Raw genomic sequence first — 23,611 nt, 5'->3', positions numbered from 1 at the left:
GCCATAAGGGTGGTGTCACCTGCATATCTGAGGTTATTGATATTTCTCCCGGCAATCTTGATTCCAGCTTGTGCTTCATCCAGCCCAGCATTTCTCATGATGTACTCTGCATAGAAGTTCAATAAGCAGGGTGACAATATACAGCCTTGATGTACTCCTTTTCCTATTTGGAACCAGTCTGTTGTTCCATGTCCAGTTCTAACTGTTGCTTCCTGACCTGCATACAGGTTTCTCAAGAGGCAGGTCAGGTGGTCTGGCATGCCCATCTCTTTCAGAATTTTCCACAGTTTATTGTGATCCACACAGTCAAAGGCTTTGGCATAGTCTTAACTGTCCATATATGTGTGGGTTTATTTCTGGCTTCTCAATTCTATGCCATTGGTATATGTGTCTGTTTTTCTGCTGTTTTGATTAATATGGCTTTGCAATAACTTTGAAATCAGGGCTTGTAATATCTCCAGCTTTGCTGTTTTTCTCAGGATTACTTTGACTCTTCTGGATCTTCTGTGGTTCCACGTAGATTTTAGGATTTTTGTTCTATTTCTATAAAAAATGTGACTGGGATTTTGATAGGGATTGCACTGAAATCTGTGGATTGCCTTAGGTAATCAAACACAAAATATCTGTCTGTCTTCACTTTCAGCAATGTCTTATAGTTTTCAGTGTACAGGTCTTCTATCTCTTTTGTTACCTTTATTCCCAGGTATTTTGCTGTTTTTGTTGGATACAAATGGGATTGTTTTCTTAATTTCTCTTTCTACTAGCTCATTGTTAGTGTACAGAAATACAACAGACTTTTGTATATTGATTTTATGCCCTGCAACTCTACTGTATTTGCTTATTTCCAGTCATTTTTTGGTGATGTCTTTAGGGTTTTCTATATATAAAACTATGTCATATGCAAATAGTGATGGTTTTACTTCTTCCTTTCCAATTTGGAGGACTTTTGTTTCTTTTTCTTACTTAATCAATCTAGCTATGATTTCCAGTACTATGTTGAATAAGAGCAGCAAGAGGAGGCATCCTTATCTTGTTCCTAATCTTAGAGGGCTAGCTTTCAGTTTTTCACCTTTGAATATGATATTAGCTGTGGGTTTGACATGCATAGCCTTTATTATGTTGAGGAACATTCCTTTTATACACATTTTATTGAGAATTTTTGTCATAAATGGGTGTTGTCTTCTCAAATGCTTTTCTATGTCTATTCAGATAATCATATGATTTTTTGTCTCTCATTTTGTTAATATGATGTATCACTTTGATTGATTTGTGGATATTGAACCATTCTTGCATTCCTGGAATAAATCCCACTATCTCACACCATACACAAAAACCAAAGTGGGTCAAAGACTTGAATGCAAGACCAGAAAGCACACAACTTCTAGGCCAAAAGAGGCAGTACACTTTTTGACATTGGTTTTAGCATTACCTTTCTGGATATGTTCCCTCAGGCAAGGGAAACAAAAGCAAAAATAAACAAATGGAGCTATATCAAACTAAAAAGTTTCTGCACAGCAAGGTAAGCCATCGACAAAATGAAAATGAATCTGTCAAACAGAGAAAATATTTGCAAATCATATATCTAATAAGGGGTGAAATGCATAAAGAACTCATACAATCATACAACAAAAACAAACAACCTGATTAGAAATTGGACAGAACTAAATAGACATTTTTTCCAAAGGGGGCATAAAGATCGCCAACAGACATACAAAAAAAATAAGTGTTCAAAATCACTAATCGTTGGGGAAATGCAAATTAAAACTACAATGAGATGTCGACTCACACCTGTTAGAATGACTATTATTGGAAAGGCAAGAAATAACAAGAGTAGAGAGGATGTAGATAAAAGGGAACACTATACTGTTGATAGGAATATGAACTGGTGCAGCCACTGTGGAAAACAGTATTAAGACTCCTTAAAAAATTAAGAATTGGGGGCGTGGGCGCGCTTCTGGGGGGAGGGGTGGGGAGGGCTGGGGAAGAAAAAAAAAAAATTAAGAATTGAATTATCATATGATCCAGCTATTCCAATTGTACTTATTTATCTGAAGAATTAAAAAATACATTTTAAAAGTAATATTAACCACTTCATATGTTCACTGAAGCATTATTTACAACAGTCAAGATATGAAACAAAGTTCTCATTAATAAATAAACGCATAAAGACGTAGCATACATACACAATGGAATACTATTCAGTCATGAAAGGATGAAACTTTGCCATCCATGACAACATGGACGGACTTTGAGCATATTATGCCAAGTGAAACAGGTCAGATGGAGAAACACAAATACCATATGATTTCATTCATATGTGGGATATAAAAAAAATGAAAAAATAAAGCAAAATAAATGAACAAACCAAATCAAACAAAAACAAACACATAGATACAGAGAACAGTTATTGAAGCTTTCAACCCCAATCCTTTTAGAGTTGTGGGTATAACTTTAAGATCTTCTATGCATTTACATATATAATTCATTTTCCTAAATATATAATTTGTGCTCTCATTTTTAATAAAAGACTATATTGTATATGCTTTTAAGTATTTTTCATTTTTATTCACTTTAATGTTAAGAATATTAGAGACTTTTCACCTTTATAATTATGTGGCTCTACCTTAGACTCTAGAAGGGACTCTTTTTCTTGCCTTTTTTAGCTTTTAGAGGCTCCCTGCATTCATTGGCTCAGAGCCCCTTCTTCCATCTTCAAATCCAGCAACATAGCATCACCAAATCTTCTTCTGACTAACTTTTCTGCCTTCTTCTTATCCTTATAAAGATTCCTGTGAATATTTTGGGCTCATCTAAATAATCCGAAATAATCTAATCTTCCCCTCTCAAGATCTTTAACTTCATTTTCAGTTGAAGTAAAATTGACATATATTATTATATTAGTTCCAGGTGTACAACATAAAGACTGAATATTTTGTATACATTTGTATATATTGCAAGATAATTATCACAATACGTCTGTTAACATTCATCACTATGCTTAGTCACAAAATTTTTTATTGTGATGGGAACTTTTAAGTTCTACTCTCCTTTTGCTGCTGCTAAGTCGCTTCAGTCGTGCCCGACTCCCAGCGACCCCATGGACGGCGGCCTACCAGGCTCCTCCATCCATGGGATTTTCCAGGCAAGAGTACTGGAGTGGGATGCCATTGCCTTCTCCGTCTACTCTCCTAGCAACTTTCAAATATGCAGTACAGTATTGTCATCTGTAGTCACTATGCTACTGTAGCTTATATCCTCAGGAGTTACCTATTTTATAACTATTGTTCTGTCGCTAAGTGGTGTCCAATTCTTTGTGACCCCAGGGGTTTCAGCATGCCAGGCTCCTCTATCCTTCACTGTCTTCCAGTTTGCTCAAATTCATCATGTCAATTGAGTCGGTAATGCTATCTAACCATCTCATTCTCTACTGCCCCCTTCTTCTTTTGCCTTCAGTCTTTCCCAACTTCAGAGTATTTTCCTGTGAGTCAGCTCTTTGCATCAGGTGGCCAAAGTATTAGACCTTCACCGTGAGTCCTTCCAATGAATATTTAGTACTGATTTCCTTTAGGATTGACTGGTTTGATCTCCTTGCAGGCCAAGGGACTCGAGAGTCTTCTCCAACACCACAGTTCAAAAGCATCATTTCTTCAGTGCTCAGCCTTCTTGATGCTCCAACTCTCACATCTATATATGACTACTGGAAAAATCATAGCTTTGACTGTACAGACTTTTATCTGCAAAGTAATGTCTCTGCTTTTTAATTTGCTGTCTACGTTGATCATAGTTTTTCTTCCAAGGAGCAAGCATCTTTTAATTTCATGGCTGCAGTCACCATTTGCAGTGATTTTGGAGCCCCCAAAACATAAAATCTGCCACTGTTTCCATGTTTCCCCATCTATTTGCCGTGAAGTGATGGGACCAGATGCCATGATCTTTGTTTTTTGAATGTCGAGTTTTAAGCCAGCTTTTTCACTCTCCTCTTTCACCCTCATCAAGAGGCTCTTTAGTTCCTCTTCATTTTCTGCCATAAGGGTGGTGTCATCTGCATATCTGAAGTTATTGATTTTTCTCCCCGAATCCTCAATTCCAGCTTGTGCTTCATCCAGCCCAGGATTTCATATGATGTATTCTGCATATAAGTTAAATAATCAGGGTGACAATACACAGCCTGGATGTACTCCTTTCCCAATTTGGAACCAATCCATTGTTCCATGTCCAATTCTAACTGTTGCTTCTTGATCCGCATACAGGTCAATGATATAGAATAGAAATCTAGAAACAGTCTAGAATAGAAAAATCCAGAACAAGACCCATGCTTATACTATAAATTGCTTTCTGAATTTTTATTAACTTGGGGTAGGCAGAGATTTCCTAGATAGTACATGTAAGTCACTAACCACACACACACACACACACACACACACACACACACTGATAGACTGGATCATAAAAATTAAAACGTTCTCTGCATCAGAAGACATGGTTAAGAGAATGAAATTCAAGCCACAGACTTGGGAGAAAATGTTCACAATACGTAGATCAGCTGAAACACTTCTACCCATAACATATAACAAATTCCTATGCATGAGTAAGTGGAAGACACCCAGTAATATAAATGGATAATGGGCTTTGCCACTCCACAAAGGAAGATGTATAAATTGCCAATGAATTGCTAACCATATGAATATGTGCATAACATTATTAGTCATTTTAAATAGAAGTTAATACTGAAATGAGATACCACATCACACATACTAGGATGGCTAAATTAGAAAGGCCATTTATAACAGAAGTTTAAAAACAGTTTGGTAGTTTTCTTTTAATGATTAAACATACTCTTATACAATGACTCAACAATTTCATTTCTAATCATTGACCCAAAAGAATGAAAACAACTTGCTACCAAAAGATCTGTACAAGAACAGCAGTTTTATTCATTCTAGTTCCAGACTGGAATCAACTCAAAATGTCTTTCGGAAGGAAAGTGAATGAACAGATTGTGCTAGATCCACACAATAAAATATCCTCAACAATAAGAGAAACAAACTTCTATTCATCCAACAATATGGATGACGAGCAGAAGTCAGACACAAAGCACATGTGATGTATTATTTTCATGTATATTAAGTCAGGTAACAGATAAAATTAACATATGGGGACAGAAAGGACAGTGCTGCTTCCCTCTGAGAGGCTGTCTGGGTATAAGTGCTCAGGATGCAAGCTGAGGGGTATAGGGTGTGCTGTTCTCTTCCTCATTTTTCAAATAACACATCAGCTTTCCACACCATGTCTCCCTTGGGATCTCCACTGCCCCACCAGGGTTCTGCAGGACATACTGGCTGCTTTCCTGACCTCTGGGAGCATACTCCACCTTAAACAGTGATTAGCAATCCTCTGGCCACTTTTCATCTTACAGATTTTGGTAGAAATCTCTCATCTGCTCATTGCCTCCTGCCATTCTCCTTGTCATTGTGAATCCAACCCCTTTATTAAAATTTTAGTGGGGGCTTAATAAAAGAGAAGATAAGTGTTTCTCTTCAATCTGAGATCTTTAAGTAGAAATTTTTTCTTGAAAAACTCAACACAGTAATGTGACATTACTTTTCCCTGATGATTTTGGGTACTAGTAAGTGACAATAATTCTCTTTTGATTTGACTAAGAAAGCTAACATTTAAAATGGGTCTTCATAACATTTAAAAATGTGAAATGTTGATTAAACATAAATATCAGACCTATATAACAACTAAGAACCAAATTATAGACTCAGGTTTAAAATTAAGTTTTGAAGGAAAGAACTGCTAGGAAAGAACTGCTATTTTTAAAATTGAGATGTCTAAAAACATTCACTTCATATTGCAATAGCACAGAGAAATTTATATTAGCACATACTAGAAGTCCCAGGAGAAATGATTGATATTCTTGTGAAATTCCCAATTTATACCTTATTATATTATTATGAAAACATCTTATCATTTATGAACCAGTTTCTAACATAGGATGAAATTTCTTTTTTTTAATTTAAAAAGCATGTTAATTGAAGTATAGTTTATTTACAATGTTGTGGTCATGATTCAGTTATACATACATATATTGTTTTTCATATTCTTTTCTACTATGATTTATCACAGGATATTGAATACAGTTCCATGTGCTATACAGTAGGACCTTCTTGTTTATCCATTCTATATGTAACTGTTTGCATCTGCTAATCCAAAACTCTCAATCAATCGTTCCCTCACCCCTCCTTCCCCTTGGCCACTGCAAGTCTGCTCTCTATGTCTGTGAGTCTGCTTCTGTTTTGTAAATAAGTTCATTTATGCCGTATTTTAGATTTTACATGATATTTTAGATATCATATGATGTTTGTCTTTCTCTTTCTGACTTACTTCATTGAATATGATAATCTCCAGGTCTATCCACGCTGCTGCAAATGCTATTGTCACTCTTTTCATGACTAAGTAGTATTCCATCGTGTATAAGTACCACATCTTCTTTATCCCTCTGTCGATGGACGTCTAGGATTTGTCCACACTGTGGCTGTTGTGAATAGTGCTGCTGTGAACATGGGCTGCATGTATCTTTTTGAGCTGCGGTTATGTCCGGGTATGACCAGGAGTGGGATTGCCAGATCACGTGACAACTCTGTTTTTAGTTTTTTAAAGAAGCTCCATGTTGTTTTCCATAGTGGTTGCACCAACTTACATTTCCACCAACAGTGCAGAAGGTTTACCTTTCCTCCACACCTTCTTCAGCATTTGTTATTTGTAGACATTTTTAACAGTGGCCACCCTGACCAGTGTAAGGAGGTACCTCATTATAGTTTTTTTTTTTTTAATTTTACAATATTGTATTAGTTTTGCCAAATATCAAAATGAATCCACCACAGGTATACATGTGTTCTCCATTTCTCTAATAATTAGCGATGTTGAGCAGCCTTTCATGGGCCAGTTGGCCATCTGTAGGATGGTGTTTCTCTTAATAGCTCTATGCAGAGGGGAGATACTATTTTTTATCTTTCTGTGGTTTATTTTCTCTTAGTTAATAAAGAAACATTTTCAAGGTTAAATTTTTATTTCATTGTTTTTCACTTTTTTGTTTACTCTATTTGGGTTTTGTTACAATTTTTTTTTAAAAATTTATTAAAATAGTGTACCAGGTAAGTGATATATATATAACTGGTCTCTACTCAGGATGAGTATCTTACATGTGTTTGTTCTTTGCAACCTGTCCTTTATATGCAAAATCTTACAGCTTCCATAAGCATCTCATAATCTGGATGACTGTTTTCACATGGTATCCTTCCGCCCTAGGATGTCCTTAGAAGATCAGAACATAGACAACAGGCTCTTTGAGACTGTATTCAGGCACTTCAAAAGACACAAGGTGCAGATTTCAAATGCGATAAAAAAGACATTTCCTTTCTTTGAAGGCCTCCATGACAACGAACTCATCACCAGTAAAATGTATGAAGTAAGTGAAGTTTATCACATCATAATCTGGTAAACTGGCCTGAAACTAGGTTAACTTTCACATCCTGGACCCAAATATCAGGGTATGACTAGCCATCTGAAGAGTCTCCAGTGAGAGGGGGACATTTCCAAGTAGTGATGCAAGTGATCCTAAAAGGCAGAAAGGGAAGAGAGAGCAGAAACAGGCATCACTGGAGGCAGTCCTGTCTCTAACTGAAGGGGTGGTACTCGTAGTGAACACAGGAGTCAGGGTGAATAACATTGGAGACAGGCTGGATCTGAAGTGGGTGTTCTCTGCAGATATTTACTACCTTGTAGGAATGCACACAATACAGCATAAATTAAATTAATGTCAATGAACTGATGAATAAATTTAATTTATTGATTTGATAAAAATCATAATTGACAGAGCATTTCTTTTCAATGAATATCAATTTAAATAGTTAGATCTGAAAACATTAAAACCCACTGAGACAGTGTCGTGTGAGAGCAAATTTGGGAGTAGATGCAGGATTTTCTTTCTCCAACAGTTTTCAGTTTTCTTTTTTTCTGGTATTCTTGAGTCTTGGAATTTGAGTTAATTTTAGCAATAGGTGTTTCTGGAGTTACAGAGATGCAAGTCTCAGTTTGACCTACAGATATGCTTTCAAACTGTGGCCAAGTTCACAAAATGGAGCACTGTCCCCTGGCTTCCTTGAGCTCTTCCAGGCCAAGTCAGGATTGGTGAAGGGGCAGGAGTTGTCCAGTCAACAGAATAGTGGCTCGTCACCTGCCAAGTCTATTCCTCAAAGAGTTGACCAGGGTCTTAGCTACATATTCATTAACTTTGAACCCACTTTTAATCTTCAGAATTGTGCCTTCTTACATCTAATGTAAGTTAGGATGAGGAGATCAGATTCACAAATGGATAGTTTTAAGAAGAGAGGATTTATTGTTTTGCTTAGTAGCCATACAAATATACAGAAATTCTAAACCTCTATGTGAAAAGATACCTATTTATGGAAATTGGAATACATTAACTTGAAATCTCTTTCTAGGGCTCTCTTGTAATGTACAAGTCTGTATTTCTATTTTTCCCATTCAATGTTTTTAAGGACTGTCAAGATTCTTGTAGAAACCTGGTCCCTGTATCAAGAGTGGTGTACAAAGTTCTCAGTGAGCTGGAGAAGACGTTTAACCCGTCGCTTCTGGAAGCTGTGTTCAGTGAGGTCAACATGCAGGAATATCCTGATTTAAATAACATTTATAAAAGCTTCGAAAAGGGTAATTATCTTATTATCTACCTTTTGATGTTCAAGGTCAATTTTGATCAACAAGTATATAATGAGCTCCCATCACATGTCATAATTAGTGCTGAGCAGTGGGGATATATCAGGTAAAAAAACACGCATACCCTAAGTCTTCTCAGAGCTCATGTTATAATGGCTATGGTACAACACCCACCTGGAAGCCTGCTTAACTAGGCACTTAGACTCACAGGAGGACCAGAGCCACAGTGCCATCCGATTTAGATAGAAGGACAAATGAAAGGCCAGCCGTGGTCTACACAGCAGTCCACACAGTTGACTACTACCCAGTTTAAGCTTAGCTGTGGGTGCAGGATCCATCCTGGAGTAGCAGCACCATGTCTATGGGCATCAAAAATTCAACAACTCTGTAGTTATAACTTTCAGGGACCCCATGAGAGACAAGAGTCACCGCTCTGAAGGAAGACCCAAGAATAGTCCATAGAGAGTCCCATCCAGTCTACACACAATTTACCACTCATGTGTCATTTTTTTAACCTTAAACCCAGGATTGGCCTAGTAACACAGACAAGAGTTCACCTTCATCAGATTTTCAAAGTAATTAACTGACTGTTAACTCAAGATCAAATTTGCCCTTCAGGAGAAATGGTTTTATTTAACTTGCTCCACAAAGGAGTAAAATAAAACGTTGCTTAAATACCATAAAACCTACTGCTCTGCAGTATATTTTTGATGCTACACAAAACTAAAGCTTTGGTTCACCACTTTTTCCTGAGAAAGCGCTGCTTATACCTGGTACTATGTAAGGAAGGTGTCCTGCCAAGATTTTTTTGTTTTGACTTCACACGAAAAATTTGGTCTCAACTAAGACTTCCCAAGAGTGATGGAGATTTCACAGGAAAAATGACTCTCTGAACCTAGGAGAGAGGGTGCTATGGGAACAGGCACAGAGTGAGAAGGGTTCTAGAGTTTCTGGAAAAGGACACAGTCAAGTGGTGTCACTCAGAGTGAGAAGCAGACTGGGGGAGCTGACTCCAGAGGGACGTGTTTGAAAAAAAGATCTTGAAAGGTCTTAAATCTAAAGGTAAGCAATTTGACAGTAAAGAGATACTACAGGCATTGCCCCAGGAGGAGCCCCTGCCATTAGCCCTGGGGCAGCCCAGGCTTACCATCCCTTCCCTGGATTCACAGCAGAGACCTACCCTCTAGGATCCCTGGTTTACTTCCTTCTTCCAACATTTGCCAGGTCATCTGGCTCAGACAGTAAAAGCATCTGCCTACAATGCAGGAAACCCAGGTTCAATCCCTGGGACGAGAAGATCTCCTGGAGGAGGAAATGGCAACCCACTCCAGTATTCTTGCCTAGAAAATCCCATGGACTGAGAAACCTGGTGGGCTGCAGTCCATGGGGTCGCAAAGAGTCAGACACGACTGAGCGACTTCACTTTCACTTTTCACCTTTCACTTTCTACATGCACGGGCTCTGGGCTGGCGTCCTGTTCTTGTTAGCAGTCTCATGGGTCCCTGGTCCAGGAGTCATGGGGACTTCCTGCAGCGCTGTAATAGGCACTCCCTGCTTGCAGCTTCAGAGTGTCCTTCTTGTGTCCTGGGATCTGGGGCACCCCCAAGGAGGTGTCTAGAGTTCCTCCCGTATCTACTGGTTTGTCTCTTTGCAATCCACTCCTCCCCCAGGACCCAATGAACCCAACTTTCCTCTTATCTAGCACCATCTTTAAAGCTTTGGGGCTTTCTCTTTTATACACACAGATCTCTCTAGGATCCTAGCCCTTCTCCAGAGGAAATCTGTTTCTTTCTTACAGTTTGAACAGTTCAATACACACATTTCACTTCCCTTAGTTATGTAAACATGTGTCATCCTCACGGTGTGACGTTTATTATACATGACCGACAGCCTCAGGATGTTCCCACGACTCTTTTATCCTTACATTCAAGTGGCTCATTTCTGTGCAGAGAACATAACTGCTCCCTTGCTCGGGTTTCTCTTTTCTGTCCAAGGATGATGGGGGAACTTTATCATGAAGGTTGGGATCCACTAATCTCTGAGTGACCCAAGAGCTGGAAATTTCTAAATGTGCAATTCTGAGATGATGTTCCTGGTCTCTAGTGGAGATCTCTAATTGTCTTCTCTCTCCCTCTCTTCAGTGATCCAAGAGAAAATTAATTATGAAGAAAGTAATGGACAAAAGAGGCCTGCCATCCAACTGAGCCTTGAGCAAGGTGATTGAGACCAAGCGCAAAGAGGAAAAGGAGAAGGGGAGGTGGAGGTCCGAGTCCTGAGCAAAGGTTGGGAATCAGGGAAGAAATGTTGAGGGACCACGGAGAAGGCAGGGAAGGGTGTTTGTATGAGCATCTAACCAGAGGCTGAGTCCTCGAGGACTGGCTGTAACAAAAGGCTGTTGCCCCAAATACCAAGACAAAGAAAGAGGAACCCAGGGTGTCATTAGCCATATTTAAACAGAAGGACTGCCTGGAAGTCACTGTGATTTAGAAAGAATCCTATAGAAGATCAATGTGAAGGTGTGATGGGCTAAGCACTATGGGCCCAAGGTCAATGTGAAAGAGAAGGCCCTTCATGATGGCAGAAGAAAGGATTGATTTAAATGTGGGGGAGGTTGTTCAAGAGCAGAATATTCAAGGAAAAAGGCAGTCATATAGATTCAGAGGTAAGGAAGTGGTAGAGATGTGGAAGAGTAGATGTGGGTGTTTGAGAGAAAGGGGAGAATAAAAAGGTAGCTACTTCCTACCCCAGGGGATCTTCTCAATCCAAGGATTGAACCCAAGTCTCATGTCTCCTGCACTGGCCAGTGGGTTTTTTTGTTTTTTTATTTTTTTACCACTAGTACCACCTGGGAGATAGGGAAATACATAAAGACGGAAAGATACAGAAAAAAAGAAAACAAGCGCTGGGGAAAGTGGAGGAGAATCAGACGTTGAATCCTCATGGGGAGGCCAACAGAATAGATTAAACAGATCCTGTACAGGGAGGGAGTGGAGGAACAGAGGGTGGGGAAGAGACTCCAGGACTGTGCAGGAACGTCACTAGTCATGGATAGCTCTGGGGACCAAGGCAGGTTCACTCTGGCTGTAGGAGTCAAGATAAACCATTGCTAGTCACTGAATGGCTGGTGGAGGTCACATGAGGAGATGGCCTGTCTGAGGCACTTTCAACCAGAGGTGAAGCTGATCCCAGTCTCTAGGATCTGACACACCTGTTAGTTGGAATTTCCCAGATGGTCCAGATGGTCTCCATCTAGACATCTGTAGAAGAAAGAAAAAGAAAGAAAGTGAAGTCACTCAGTCATGTCAGACTCTTTGCGACCCCATAGACTGTAGCCTACCAGGCTCCTCAGTCCATGGAATTTTCTAGGCAAGAGTACTGGAGTGGGTTGCCATTTCCTTCTCCAGGGGATCTTCCTGACCCAGGGATCGAACCCAGGCCTCCTGCATTGCAGGCAGACACTTTACTGTCTGAGCCACCAATCTTCAACTTCATCTTTATCAAGACTAAAAAGGGATAAGGGAAAATAGCATAGCTAATACTCCAGTTTCTGAAATAAACTTTTCCTTTCTGCCCCCTAGGAACTGGTGGTCATTCCAGCCCGACCTCCTCTTCACAGGCAGTTCCCTTGTCTCATGATGGTCTGTTCCTGGAAACTGTTGTGTGATCTTTTGGTGTCATATCCCATTTGGGGATGTGCTATGAAGCTTGCTTCTTTGTGTTACTGACTGCACAGAATTGTCAGTCTTTGCATCTGCATTTTCTCCAAGGATTTAGACAACAGAGTCTTAGTTCTCTGAGTTGCCTGGGAGGGTCACTCCTTCCACTCCTTAAACACACTTGTTGCCAATCCCTGAAGGCTCTGGGCCTGGACATTTGGCCTAGTCGTCTGGCTTCGCAGTGTTCTGCTCTGTCCTGCTTGGTCTGGCAGCGACCTCAGTACTTTGATGTCACATCCAGCAGAGGCCAGTGCTACAACCAGAGTGACGGGGTTGGGGGTGGGGGGGTGGCGGGCAGAAGGTGGGAGGGAGAAGCAGGTGATGGGTGATCCTCGGGGGGAAGGGTTCTTCCTCTGCTAGTCCCTCACATGGACCATGGACACCACATGACCCCCATACAAACGCTCTCCCATCATACCTGGGACAGAGACCAGGAGCTGCCCTCCAAACACCAGACAGGCCTCCAAGAAACATGTTTTGGTATTTTTACAACCAGTAACCACTATTTACAACACTTGACCTCCATTAATCCATAACACTCTTAATAATGATACTAAATTAATAAGATTAATATCAGTTTAAGACATTAACCATAATGATTTCGGTTTTTCAGATCAGTCACAATATTCCAAATAGTGATACAGACAATAGTTTATTTAACCGCCTCAAAAATCCCAAAATGAGGTATATAACATCCTCATTTTTCAGACAAGAAAGAATCAGCTTAGAGAGTTTGGTTATTTGTACAAGTTAACCCAGCTGAGAATCAGAATTGAGTGCTGCTATGTGCAACGTCACAGCAGGAATTCAGGGGCCCGTGGCCTGGCTTCAGATTCTGCTTCGAGATGTTGGGGTAGTGGTCATTCATTGTTCCTCAGTTTCACTGTCTGTAAAATGGACATGGTAATAGTAGCTACTTCAGAGGGTGAGGATTTTAAGCAAGTTCTGTCATATAAAGCGCTCACAAGCTTGCCTGAGGCTGCGTCAGTGTGTCTATGCATTTGCTATTATTACTACATTTAATCAGCATCATTGTTTGGGTCTGGTGCAGAGTCCAAGCTTTTAACCATTACAGTGACCATTCCAGTGAAAAAAGCAACACCTACTCCTGACCCAGAAAAATAAATTGAAAGGCACAGTCTCCCCACCCACAGAGCACACTAGCCTATAATAAATTTCATGTCTTTCTTCCATGAGTTTCCTTTGAAAATTAGTAATGTAGAAGAGTCTCAGGGAACTTCTCACACCGTGGAAAGTCCTTATTATATAGCTTCCAGTTGGGATAGATTATTTAAGGAGGGATGTTCTAAGTTATTATTACATTTTTATAAAAGAAAAAAAAAACTTTTCAAGTGATTACTGAAAACATAGTTATACATTTATTAAAAAGTTATACATTTATTATAAAGTGACATTTATTCAAAAAGTTAACATTTAAGAATATAAAAAAACACAACATGCATGAATCCATACTCTTAGCTGTTCATCTACTAATGCAGCTGTCCAAGAGTCTTACCCAAGAAGAAGGGCTGACATACCCAGATGAGAGGAGAGCTGTGTCTCACATCCCCCTCACCCCAAGCGGAGGCTCCCAATCCTGAGGATGTGGCACAGAATAGGCACCAGGGCCCACAGTCTATATTAAAACTTTGGGAAATAATTTTAAATCATGTTTTACATTAATTAATTTGTTTACAAAAGTAGCACTAAATGAAAAAAATTGCACTGAAAAATATGTCTATGTGTTCATACATTATTGAGGCTGGAAGGGACAGAGTGGGAGGGGTTGATGGAATCAGTGAGGACCAGAGATGGTTGCCATGGAGGAAGGGCATGTGTGCTGGTCCTGGGTGGTTTGCCGGGGGATTCAGTCCTTCCCCTCCCCTGCTCTGCTCGGCCCTCTGTCTCTGGCCACTGGCCCCTGCAGACTTGTTTGTCAGCTCCCCTTGCTGCTGACTCCCTGCTGGGTTCCTAGCATGGAGACCCTGGCAGGAGAGTGGGAGTAAGGGAGGAGCCGGATGTTTCTCCATCACTGCCTCCAGCCGCAATTCTGGCAGCAGCCGCAGCTCAGCCTCGACTGCACCTTCCACGAAGCAGGCAAATCATGGTCCAGCCTCTGCCTGCCCAGCGACCTCAGCCCGTGATCTCATCCTCTATCCCTCCCGTAGCTTCCTGTTGACTTTTCTTTATGTTGTCACATTCTTCCCCTTGGTCTTCTGTCCTCTTCCATCAGCTGTGTAGCCAATCCCTGGATTAAATTCCCTCTGCTTTAAAAGCTTAGAGTGGTTTATATCTTCCTGTTGGATGCTGATGGATGTGAGAGGAAAAAAAAATTTTTGATGAATCAAAACATGATTTAGGTATGACCCCGCGTGAAAATGGACTCTCGGATCACCTCAGTGAAACAGAGCAGATGAATGCGAAGATGAAAGATAGAACCAGTGACCAAAATGGTGCTCTAGAAAGCCAACAAGCAAATGAACAATGTGCCCAAGAGTCTGAACCAGCAGGTAAAACCGACTGACTGGGCTTGACAAGTGTGGAGGGGAACAGGCAAGTGGAGGGACTTGGTGTTTTGGACAATGGCACAGGTGAAGCCTTTGGTGATGATTAGAATGCTTGAGATGAAGAAAACATAGAAAGACAAAATTGGTATAGAAGAGGCATACACCAGTCGTGTCAATAATTAAGAAGCGAAAGGTAGGAAGTATAATAGAGAGTGGATAAGCTGAGCAGCTAGGTAGAGGACAGCAGGGCCAGGCCTTGGATGAGGCAGGGAGACCCTTTCTTATGAGATGTGAGGACCATCTCATTCTAGGCACCTTCTTTGCCTCAACTCTAGACGCTGCTGGGTCCTGTGGGACACTGACTTAAAATGTAGAGAAAAGAGCATGCATAAATAAAAATACAAAGAAAAATGAATACCAAAAAAATAGGGGGGAAATGGAGGAAGCACCCAAAGAGAGCTCCACAGAGAGAGGATGAGTAAAGAGCAATGTGGACCAAGCATAGAGGAAGGAGAGAAAGGGAGACACTGCTGGTTTGAGGAGGCAGTCATCAGAATGGAGGCACAGGGGCTGTTCCTAACACCACTGAGAAAGATAAGGTGTTCTCAGTGATCCAAATGGCCCTGTAACCCCTCAGATAAAAATAAGATTCTCCCCAGGAAAGGAAAGACAAACGCCAAAAGCCCAGAGCTGAGGGAGGAACAAAGGAAAACACGGAATCAGTTTGGGGAAGAGGTTTTGTGGATTCCCTGTCCCTTCCTTTGTTCCTCTAGAGTCACTTCTAAAGTCTAAAGTCACTTTCAAAGTGGTCTTAAACTTCAGGGACTCTTTTGTATATGAGTGCTAGTTCAGATTTAAGCTTGAGTCATCCCATGTCATCCCAGGAATGTAGACAATAGAAGGAATACCTTTCTTGTAGTTTCAGCTCTAGATTGAAAAGCTGGGGGAAGAAACTTCATTTTCTTTTTTTGCACAAATCAGAAAAACAGCTACTGTGTAGACTTTCCTTTTTGATCTCAGCAGATGAACTGGACTGATAGTGTTTATTCAGATTTAAGACATTATCTGAATCTTGGTTTGAGTAGATTTGGGATCTATCTGTAATATTAACTAGATCAGATAGCTTTTATATTTTCATATGTACACAGAGGATCACCTTACCCTTGTCAACGTCCATCAGTTATTGAACTTTGTGAACTGGCCTTGAAACATTACAACAATGTTTTGTTGCACCAATTTTATAAACTTTTTCAGTTCAATATGTGCTATTTTTCAGAGACAAAGTAAAGTTTAATTTGTCAGGTTCATGCTTTTTGTTTTAGCAGCATTCGATAGTGGATCTTTTATATACATTTGTAATTGATAAAAATAAACCAGATTGCAAATTTGTTTTCTTTCTTTTTTAAGCAAACCATGTACCAAGTTTTTTGGTTCAGATGGCATAGGCCAAGTTAAATTGCATTCTATTAAGCGATATGAGTATATTTCTGTAAGTATAAATATGTTGAAATAAGGTTTTAAAACACACACACACGCACACACACAGGAAGGGACAGAGTGAGCAGCAGGAAAGAGAAGGGTGGGTTGGATCCCCCCACCCCCAGCAGTGCAATTACAGGGAGAAGACTTCTTAATGCTAGTGAATGGTGCTCACTCCTTTTGGGGGAGACAAATTAAAATTCTTCATTCATTAAAATTTGGTCCAGGAGCAAAGCCATCCAACCATGGACTACAGATCAATTCCTGTTCTGTCCATCTAGAGGATATAAAGAAGGAAAAGCCATTTTTTAACTCAGAAGTTCAACTGCAAGCCCAAACAAGGACTGACCAGGTGTCTGACATAATAGGTAAGGCTGACAGAAAGAATGTGGAGCAGGGATCAAGGGAACAAGGCAAGAGGCTGGGGCATCAGGGTCAAGCCAGCCAGTCCAGGTGGCCTTGGGCAGAGGAAGGAAGGGCAGAGAACCAGCACCCTGTGCTGTGAGTTTAGCGGAAGAAGTTCCTCAGGGACCAGAAAAATATCAGAAGATGGTGGGTTATAAGTATTGATGACCAGGAGACTATTTCCAAAGTAAGAGAGGAAAGTAGGGGGGTAGAAGATAAAGAAAAGGGAAAGATCAGAGAGCCAAGATATTCATGAGAGGAGATGGAAAAGAAAAAAAATGACAGAGGGAGGCATAAAGAGATACAGTTCCCAGAAAGAGAGGTGTAAGTAGGGGAAATGGGCAAAGCCAGGAGGAAAGTGAAGAGGTAAAATGAGAATGAAAGAAAGAGGTGGAATGGAATAGAGGGTCAGAGGTAGATCTAGGGTGGGGGTGAGGGGTAGCAGGAGGGTGGGGGAGGGGAGTGCGGGCAGGATGGGCGGAGCCGCCCTCTGCGTGTGAGCGTCATCACCTTTCATGCAGGACCGGGAGCAACCTGCAGCTCACCCACATTCAAGCACAGACCACGTGCCTTGAATTAACTTAGCTTCTAGGTCTCCCCGGTGCTCTCATTCTGGGGTTTCCTGCTGCGTGGGCTCCACCCTGAGATCCTAAGGGGGTTTGTTCCTCTGTGCAGTGATCAGCAGTGAGGACTCTGCAGAATCCAGTGATGGAGACGAGTTCCCAGAACCCTCCACACCAACACCAAGAAGAGCGGCTGGTAAGGAATGGGGAGAGCAAGACCAGGGCTGCAGGAATCTGCAGGAGAGCTGCATGGACACCCTGCTGCATGTGAACTAGACAGCTAGTGGGAAGCTGCTGTATAGCACAGGGAACTCAGCTCAGTGCTTCCTGGTGACCTAGAGCGGTGGGATGGTGGGGGGCAGGAGGGAGGTTCAAGAAGAGGATGTGCATATACATATAGCTGGTTCACTTCCCTGTACAGCAGAAACTATCACAACATTGTAAGCAACTAACACCTAATTAAAAAACAAAACAAAAAACATTGTTACCATTGGAAGCCCATCTGGCTTGCAAGTTTTCATAGAAATTATAAGACTTTGGGGAACAGATAACTGTTTCTTCCTCTTACTTGATAGAGACCGTGTTGTTCAGTTACTAAGTCGTGTCTGACTCTTTGAGACCCGATGGATTGAAGCCTGGCAGGCTCCTCTGTCCATGGGATTTCCCAGGCTAGAATATTGGAGTGGATTGCCATTTCCTCCTCCAGGGGATCTTCCTGACCAAGGGATCGAACCCGAGTGTCCTCCTTGGCAGGCGGATACTTTACCACTGAGCCACCTGGGAAGCCAAAATACCCCGATTAAGATAGAGCCCAGGAACTTCAGAAAAACAACCACATCCAGAAAAAGGGTTTGGCAAAGAGGTAAGAGCAAATAAAATCTCACCACTGTTGTAAAGAAGCAGTGTTAAATGACCCATTCTAATTCTTTGGTATACCCTTCAAAGTAAAATATAAACTTACTCTAATTTAAGATGGTTCATATTTAGCTTTTGTATTCATCAGTTAGGCTAGTTACTGAAATAAACCTGAAGAAGTCAAGGACTCAAAAACCATAGAATTTTTATTTCTTGTCAAGTAAACATTGCAAGGAGTTTTAGATGGTGGGAGGGGGGTGGGTGCGGAGGGGAAAGGAGTCTGTTTAAGTAGTCTGGCTGGAATAGCCAAGTGGGAGATCCACCTTCTTCAAGACCAGACTTGGTCTCTTCAAGACTGCCCTGGGAGAGAAGCAACACTAAAAATAAATACAGACATAGATACCAAAACAGCAACAACAAATCTATAATGGGCCGGGAAAAAAGAAAGACTGTGGTGAAAGAAGTTGAGGGCTGGGATTTCCCTTATGGTCCGGTGGCTAAGACTCCATGGTCCCAATGCAGGGGGACTGGGTTCAATCCCTGGTCAGGGAGCTAGATCCCACACGCCACAGCTAAGAGTTCGCAAACCTCACCTAAAGATTCTGCAAGCTGCAATGAAGACCTGCTGCTGCTAAGCTGCTACTAAGTCTCTTCAGTCGTGTCCAACTTTGTACAACCCCATAGACGGCAGCCCACCAGGCTCCCCTGTCCCTGGGATTCTCCAGGCAAGAACACTGGAGTGGGTTGCCATTTCCTTCTCCAATGCATGAAAGTGAAAAGTGAAAGTGAAGTTGCTCAGTCGTGTCCGACTCTCAGCGACCCCATGGACTGCCGCCTACCAGGCTCCTCTGTCCATGGGATTTTCCAGGCAAGAGTACTAGAGTGGGGTGCCATCACCTTCTCTGAATGAAGACCTAGCACAGCTAAATATTTAAAAGAAGATGATGATAAAGGGCCAATACAAAGCAGTGAAGCCCCCTGGGAGTAAAGTTTTCTCAGGTGCAGGCAATGTAAAGGAATAAAATACAGGCCTACAGATCATATGAATATAAAAGACAGATCATGATGGTCTGATCGAGGTACATTCTAGGCGTTGGTTTTCAGAGCTTCCCAGGTTGTTTCCTATATTGGTACCTTTGTCACACACTGAGAACTTCAAGGGACATTTTCTCCATTCTGTAGTGATAAGGAGTGAAGAGTCTTTAGAGTCCAGCGAGGACGAGGCGCCCTGGGGAACACAGAGCTCAGCTCTGAGAAGTGATCCTGATAAGGGTAAGGACTGCCATCCCTGGACTCCAGACATCAGGAGTTTTCTAGTGCAATTTACTCTGAGCACACTCCGCAGCCAATAGTTCAGTGGCCCCTCAGAGCCCATCCTCTGCATTTACTCCTGTGACTATTCTGAGAATTGCAAAGAAACCATTATAAATTCAGATGAACAAAATGGCTCTAGTTGAATGGCATGGTCATTTTACTGCATGCTCTCAGATGTATTCCCCCACAAAGTATTCGGTTATACAGTGATTTCTGCCTCTGCCTACCTGCTGTTTGCAGAGAGCAAAGTGAAGTAGCCTGCCTTTGCTTGATTCATTACTTGTCTATTCAAAACTCAGAAGCTTCTGGCCATACTCCCCAAGTATTGACAGAAGCAAAAGCTTCTGGTTATTACCATCAAATTTCATTTATAGCTTTTGGCAGATGACCGCCCCCCCCCCCGCCAACATGGCATTGGTCTATATAATATTTGAAAATATTTTCTCCAATAAAATATCCTTTTATGTTTATAACAACCTATTATAAAAGGTAGCTCAGAAAACTGGTTCCCTCATTTCCCAGTTGAGGAGACTCCAGCATATAAACATTTAAGGATCTTTTACACATCACACAGAGAACGTTACCAGAAGATGCAAAACCAACAACTTGGACTCTTAGCAAACATTTGCAATCCTTTATTCAAAATCTTTAACACAACATTGTAAAGCAACTAGACTCCAAAAAAATTAAACATTAAAACAAAATCTTTACAGCCAGATATAAAATAGCAATGTTTTACTATTTTAGAAGGACAATGTGGTGTACACCCTATATGTTACAAAACACCCCAGTACAGAATCCCATGATTAAATATACCATATTAGTGTTCCTGTAACAAATTGTGTGAACTCACATCAATTGTGATATTTTATTGGACTCCTGGCAGCTGAAGTCCAGATTCATTGGCAAATTAGTTAGCTGCAAGCCTATGGAACAAAAAATGTTGGTTTTCAAAACTTCTTTGATTTTGCAATCAGGGCTAAAGGATAAGGGATCTTCACTCCATTTGGTAGTGATCACTTTCCTTTAGATGGGGAGAAACAGAAATGACCATCATTGCATCTTTATAGCCCATGTCCTGTCTACAATGTGAGTAATCACAAGATTTACCACTCTTTTAGTTACAGATTACTGATTTTATTTTCCTTTGCTTCCTAGATCCTACAGATATCAGAAACACATCGATCCGCAGGAGAAGCAATAGGAAAAGATGTAAGAACAATTAAAAATTCTTGATGTAACAAATACCTTTTTTGGCTACAAAAGCTTCATTTAGGTTTTTGGCTATACCCTTGAAAATAAAATGATATGTTTCTAGGTGTTTTCAATAATTCATATTATTCATTTTAAATTAGATGAGCTGAGCTAATTGACGTAACAGGTAGGCCTCTAGAAGTTCAGTGTCGTAAGTGCAATACAAGTTTATTCTTCACTCACATAAAAGGATAAAGCGGTTCCCACGTTGGAGGGGTGCTCACTGAGGGCCCAGCTGATGGAGGCTCTGATGTTGAGCTTGTTGCTTCCACGGTCCCTCTGGATAAGAAACAGAGTGAAAGCAGGAATGTTAATCTGTGCAGACAAGAGGAAAGGGTAAAAGCTAGTGACCAAAGGGAGTGCCTTCCATAGCAAAATCCTGGCCACTCTCAGCCTTGGGGGTGGTTCCTGGAGCAACCTTGACCACCAGATCAGATGGAGCCACGGAGAGGGGGGGGCGGGGGGCCTGGTGGGAGAATTATCCTTAACCCTCTTACACAAGCTTCCCTTTTCCAAATTTGCTGTTAAAGAATTCCATGCTGTATTGGTCCTAGGACACAGACTGAGATTTAAAGGACTTTTATTTCTTTCTGCAGGGATGAGCGGTGGTGACTCTTCAGACTTGAGTAATGAAGGAGAGCCTCAGGCAACATCTAGGTCAGCCCTAAGAAATGGGTCAGGTAAAGAAGATTAGGATGTCCAGCCTTGGCCTGCAGCATGTCAGGACTGAAACGCCACGATTTTGAAGACCTTGTGTCTTGTTTGTCCTGGAACTTTCTTCAGCATTTTAAAAAATGGAATCAGGCAGGAAATTTGTTGATATAAGATCTGAGTTGATGCTGGAACCTGGGGGCCCAAAGCCCTGTCATGGTCCCTGTTAGAGTGGAGTGTATGACGTAAGGTAATGTCCATCTAACAGTGAGTCCACTCAATCCAGGGGGTCACTGGGCAGTCATTACCCAAGTTCCTAAATGTATAATCAAGACAGCCACAGTAGTTGCTTAACTGGTTCTTTAACCCATAGTTCTTATCTATGAAATAACAATGATATCTTCAGATCAGATCAGATCAGATCAGTCGCTCAGTCGTGTCCGACTCTTTGCAACCCCATGAATCACAGCACGCCAGGCCTCCCTGTCCATCACCAACTCCCGGAGTTCACCGAGACTCATGTCCATCGAGTCAGTGATGCCATCCAGCCATCTCATCCTCTGTCATCCCCTTCTCCTCTTGCCCCCAATCCCTCCCAGCATCAGAGTCTTTTCCAGTGAGTCAACTCTTCACATGAGGTGGCCAAAGTACTGGAGTTTCAGTTTTAGCATCATTCCTTCCCAAGAAATCCCAGGGCTGATCTCCTTCAGAATGGACTGGTTGGATCTCCTTGCAGTCCAAAGGACTCTCAAGAGCCTTCTCCAACACCACAGTTCAAAAGCATCAATTCTTCGGCGCTCGGCCAAGTAGAAAGTTCTGAAACTAAAGTTTCTCATGGTAAAATAGAAAGTTGGAAGGAATATTCATTCCTGAGAAATGAAAAGATAACATAGATTAATGCCACATGGAAAAATTTAAGGATGTAGGGGTTATGTCGTGCAATCATTCAGTCGTGTCTGACTTTGCGACCCCTTGGACTGCAGCACACCTGGCTTCCCTCTCCTTCACTATCTCCTGGAGTTTGCTGAAACACATGTCCATTGAGTTGGTGATGCCATCCAGCCATCTCATTGTCTGTTGCCCCCTTCTTCTCCTGCCCTCAATCTTTCCCTGCATCACGGTCTTTTCCAAAGAGTCGGCTCTTCGCATCAGGTGGCCAAAGTATTGAAGCTTCAGCTTCAGCATCAGTCCTTCCAGTAAATATTCAGGACTGATTTCCTTTAAGATTGGTTTGGTCTTCTGACATCTGCAAAAGCTATATGGTTCATAGCTCCTGTCAAAGTTGTTCAGTCGTGTGTGACTCATGGACTGTAGCCTAAGGAGCTTCTCCGTTTATGGAATTTTCTAGGCAAGAGTACTGGAGTGGGTTGCCATTTCCTTCTCCAGGGGATCTTCCTGACCCAGGAATGAAACCCAGGTCTCCCGCATTGCAGGCAGACACTTTACCCTCTGAACCACCAGAGGTTCATGGCTACTGCATGACTATTATAAACCTAACATGATTGGGGTTTATGGAAAGCAATACTCGGGTCTTGGTAAATCATATTCCTGCTTGCTGTGGTGCCTAAATAAAGATCCTAGCTAGAGGCTCTGCCCTTCTGCAGAGCTAAAGCCAGTGGTCCCATCTGATCAGAGAGCTCGGTTGGCAGTTCTGCTTGATTTGGGTCTCAAACAGCAGGTTCTACCACCCGGCCCAGGTGGCGAAGTGTACTTGTAACCTCACCCATCTGCTGAGTGTAGCTTCCAGTTTTGGTCATTCAGAAAGTCTGGCTAGGTAATCCAAGTAGCCCAGAAACAAGCCTATGATGCCACCTGCCCACAGAGCCCTCTCCACAGCCCTGCCCAGCAACAGAGCCCTGTTCAGTTGCCAAATACAGCCTGTGATCTCGCCCATGCAGGGAGCCTAACCAGTGAGTCTACTCTAGTCATGGAACAAAATTTGTGGCCCCACCCAGTGAGGGCACCTAGAGAGCCACACTCTGAATGTGGAGCAGTTTTGACCCCCACCCAACTGCAAGAAACTGCTGGAGCCCCCTCAGCCAGAGAGCTTGGCAAGAAATCATCCCCACAGCAGGGAACAGCTGGCAGTATAACCCTGTCTGTGGCCTCTTTTAACTATGGAGTCCAG

The 23,611-nt window shown here is 41.7% G+C and overlaps 1 protein-coding gene across 1 annotated transcript in view; it reads left to right on the top strand.

Moving 5' to 3' along the window:
- LOC104986430 (nuclear autoantigen Sp-100-like) overlaps positions 1-21,956 on the top strand; it is a 23,808-nt gene extending 1,852 nt beyond the window's left edge. Inside the window, exons 2-12 of the mRNA XM_010836988.1 lie at positions 7,312-7,471; positions 8,565-8,733; positions 10,881-10,955; positions 12,318-12,377; positions 14,816-14,965; positions 16,669-16,809; positions 17,522-17,605; positions 18,116-18,271; positions 19,447-19,536; positions 20,737-20,790; positions 21,429-21,956. Of these exons, the coding sequence (XP_010835290.1) occupies positions 7,312-7,471; positions 8,565-8,733; positions 10,881-10,955; positions 12,318-12,377; positions 14,816-14,965; positions 16,669-16,809; positions 17,522-17,605; positions 18,116-18,271; positions 19,447-19,536; positions 20,737-20,790; positions 21,429-21,526 (1,237 nt within the window). The 3' untranslated portion in view covers positions 21,527-21,956. The remainder of the gene's footprint in view (positions 1-7,311; positions 7,472-8,564; positions 8,734-10,880; positions 10,956-12,317; positions 12,378-14,815; positions 14,966-16,668; positions 16,810-17,521; positions 17,606-18,115; positions 18,272-19,446; positions 19,537-20,736; positions 20,791-21,428) is intronic.
- Positions 21,957-23,611: the final 1,655 nt, after the last annotated feature.

The sequence above is a fragment of the Bison bison genome, unplaced genomic scaffold, assembly GCF_000754665.1.
Source record: "Bison bison bison isolate TAMUID 2011002044 unplaced genomic scaffold, Bison_UMD1.0 scf7180017864068, whole genome shotgun sequence".
Lineage (NCBI taxonomy): Eukaryota > Metazoa > Chordata > Mammalia > Artiodactyla > Bovidae > Bison > Bison bison.
Note: the sequence above shows the minus strand (reverse complement) of the source record. Positions and strands in the feature narration are given on the sequence as shown.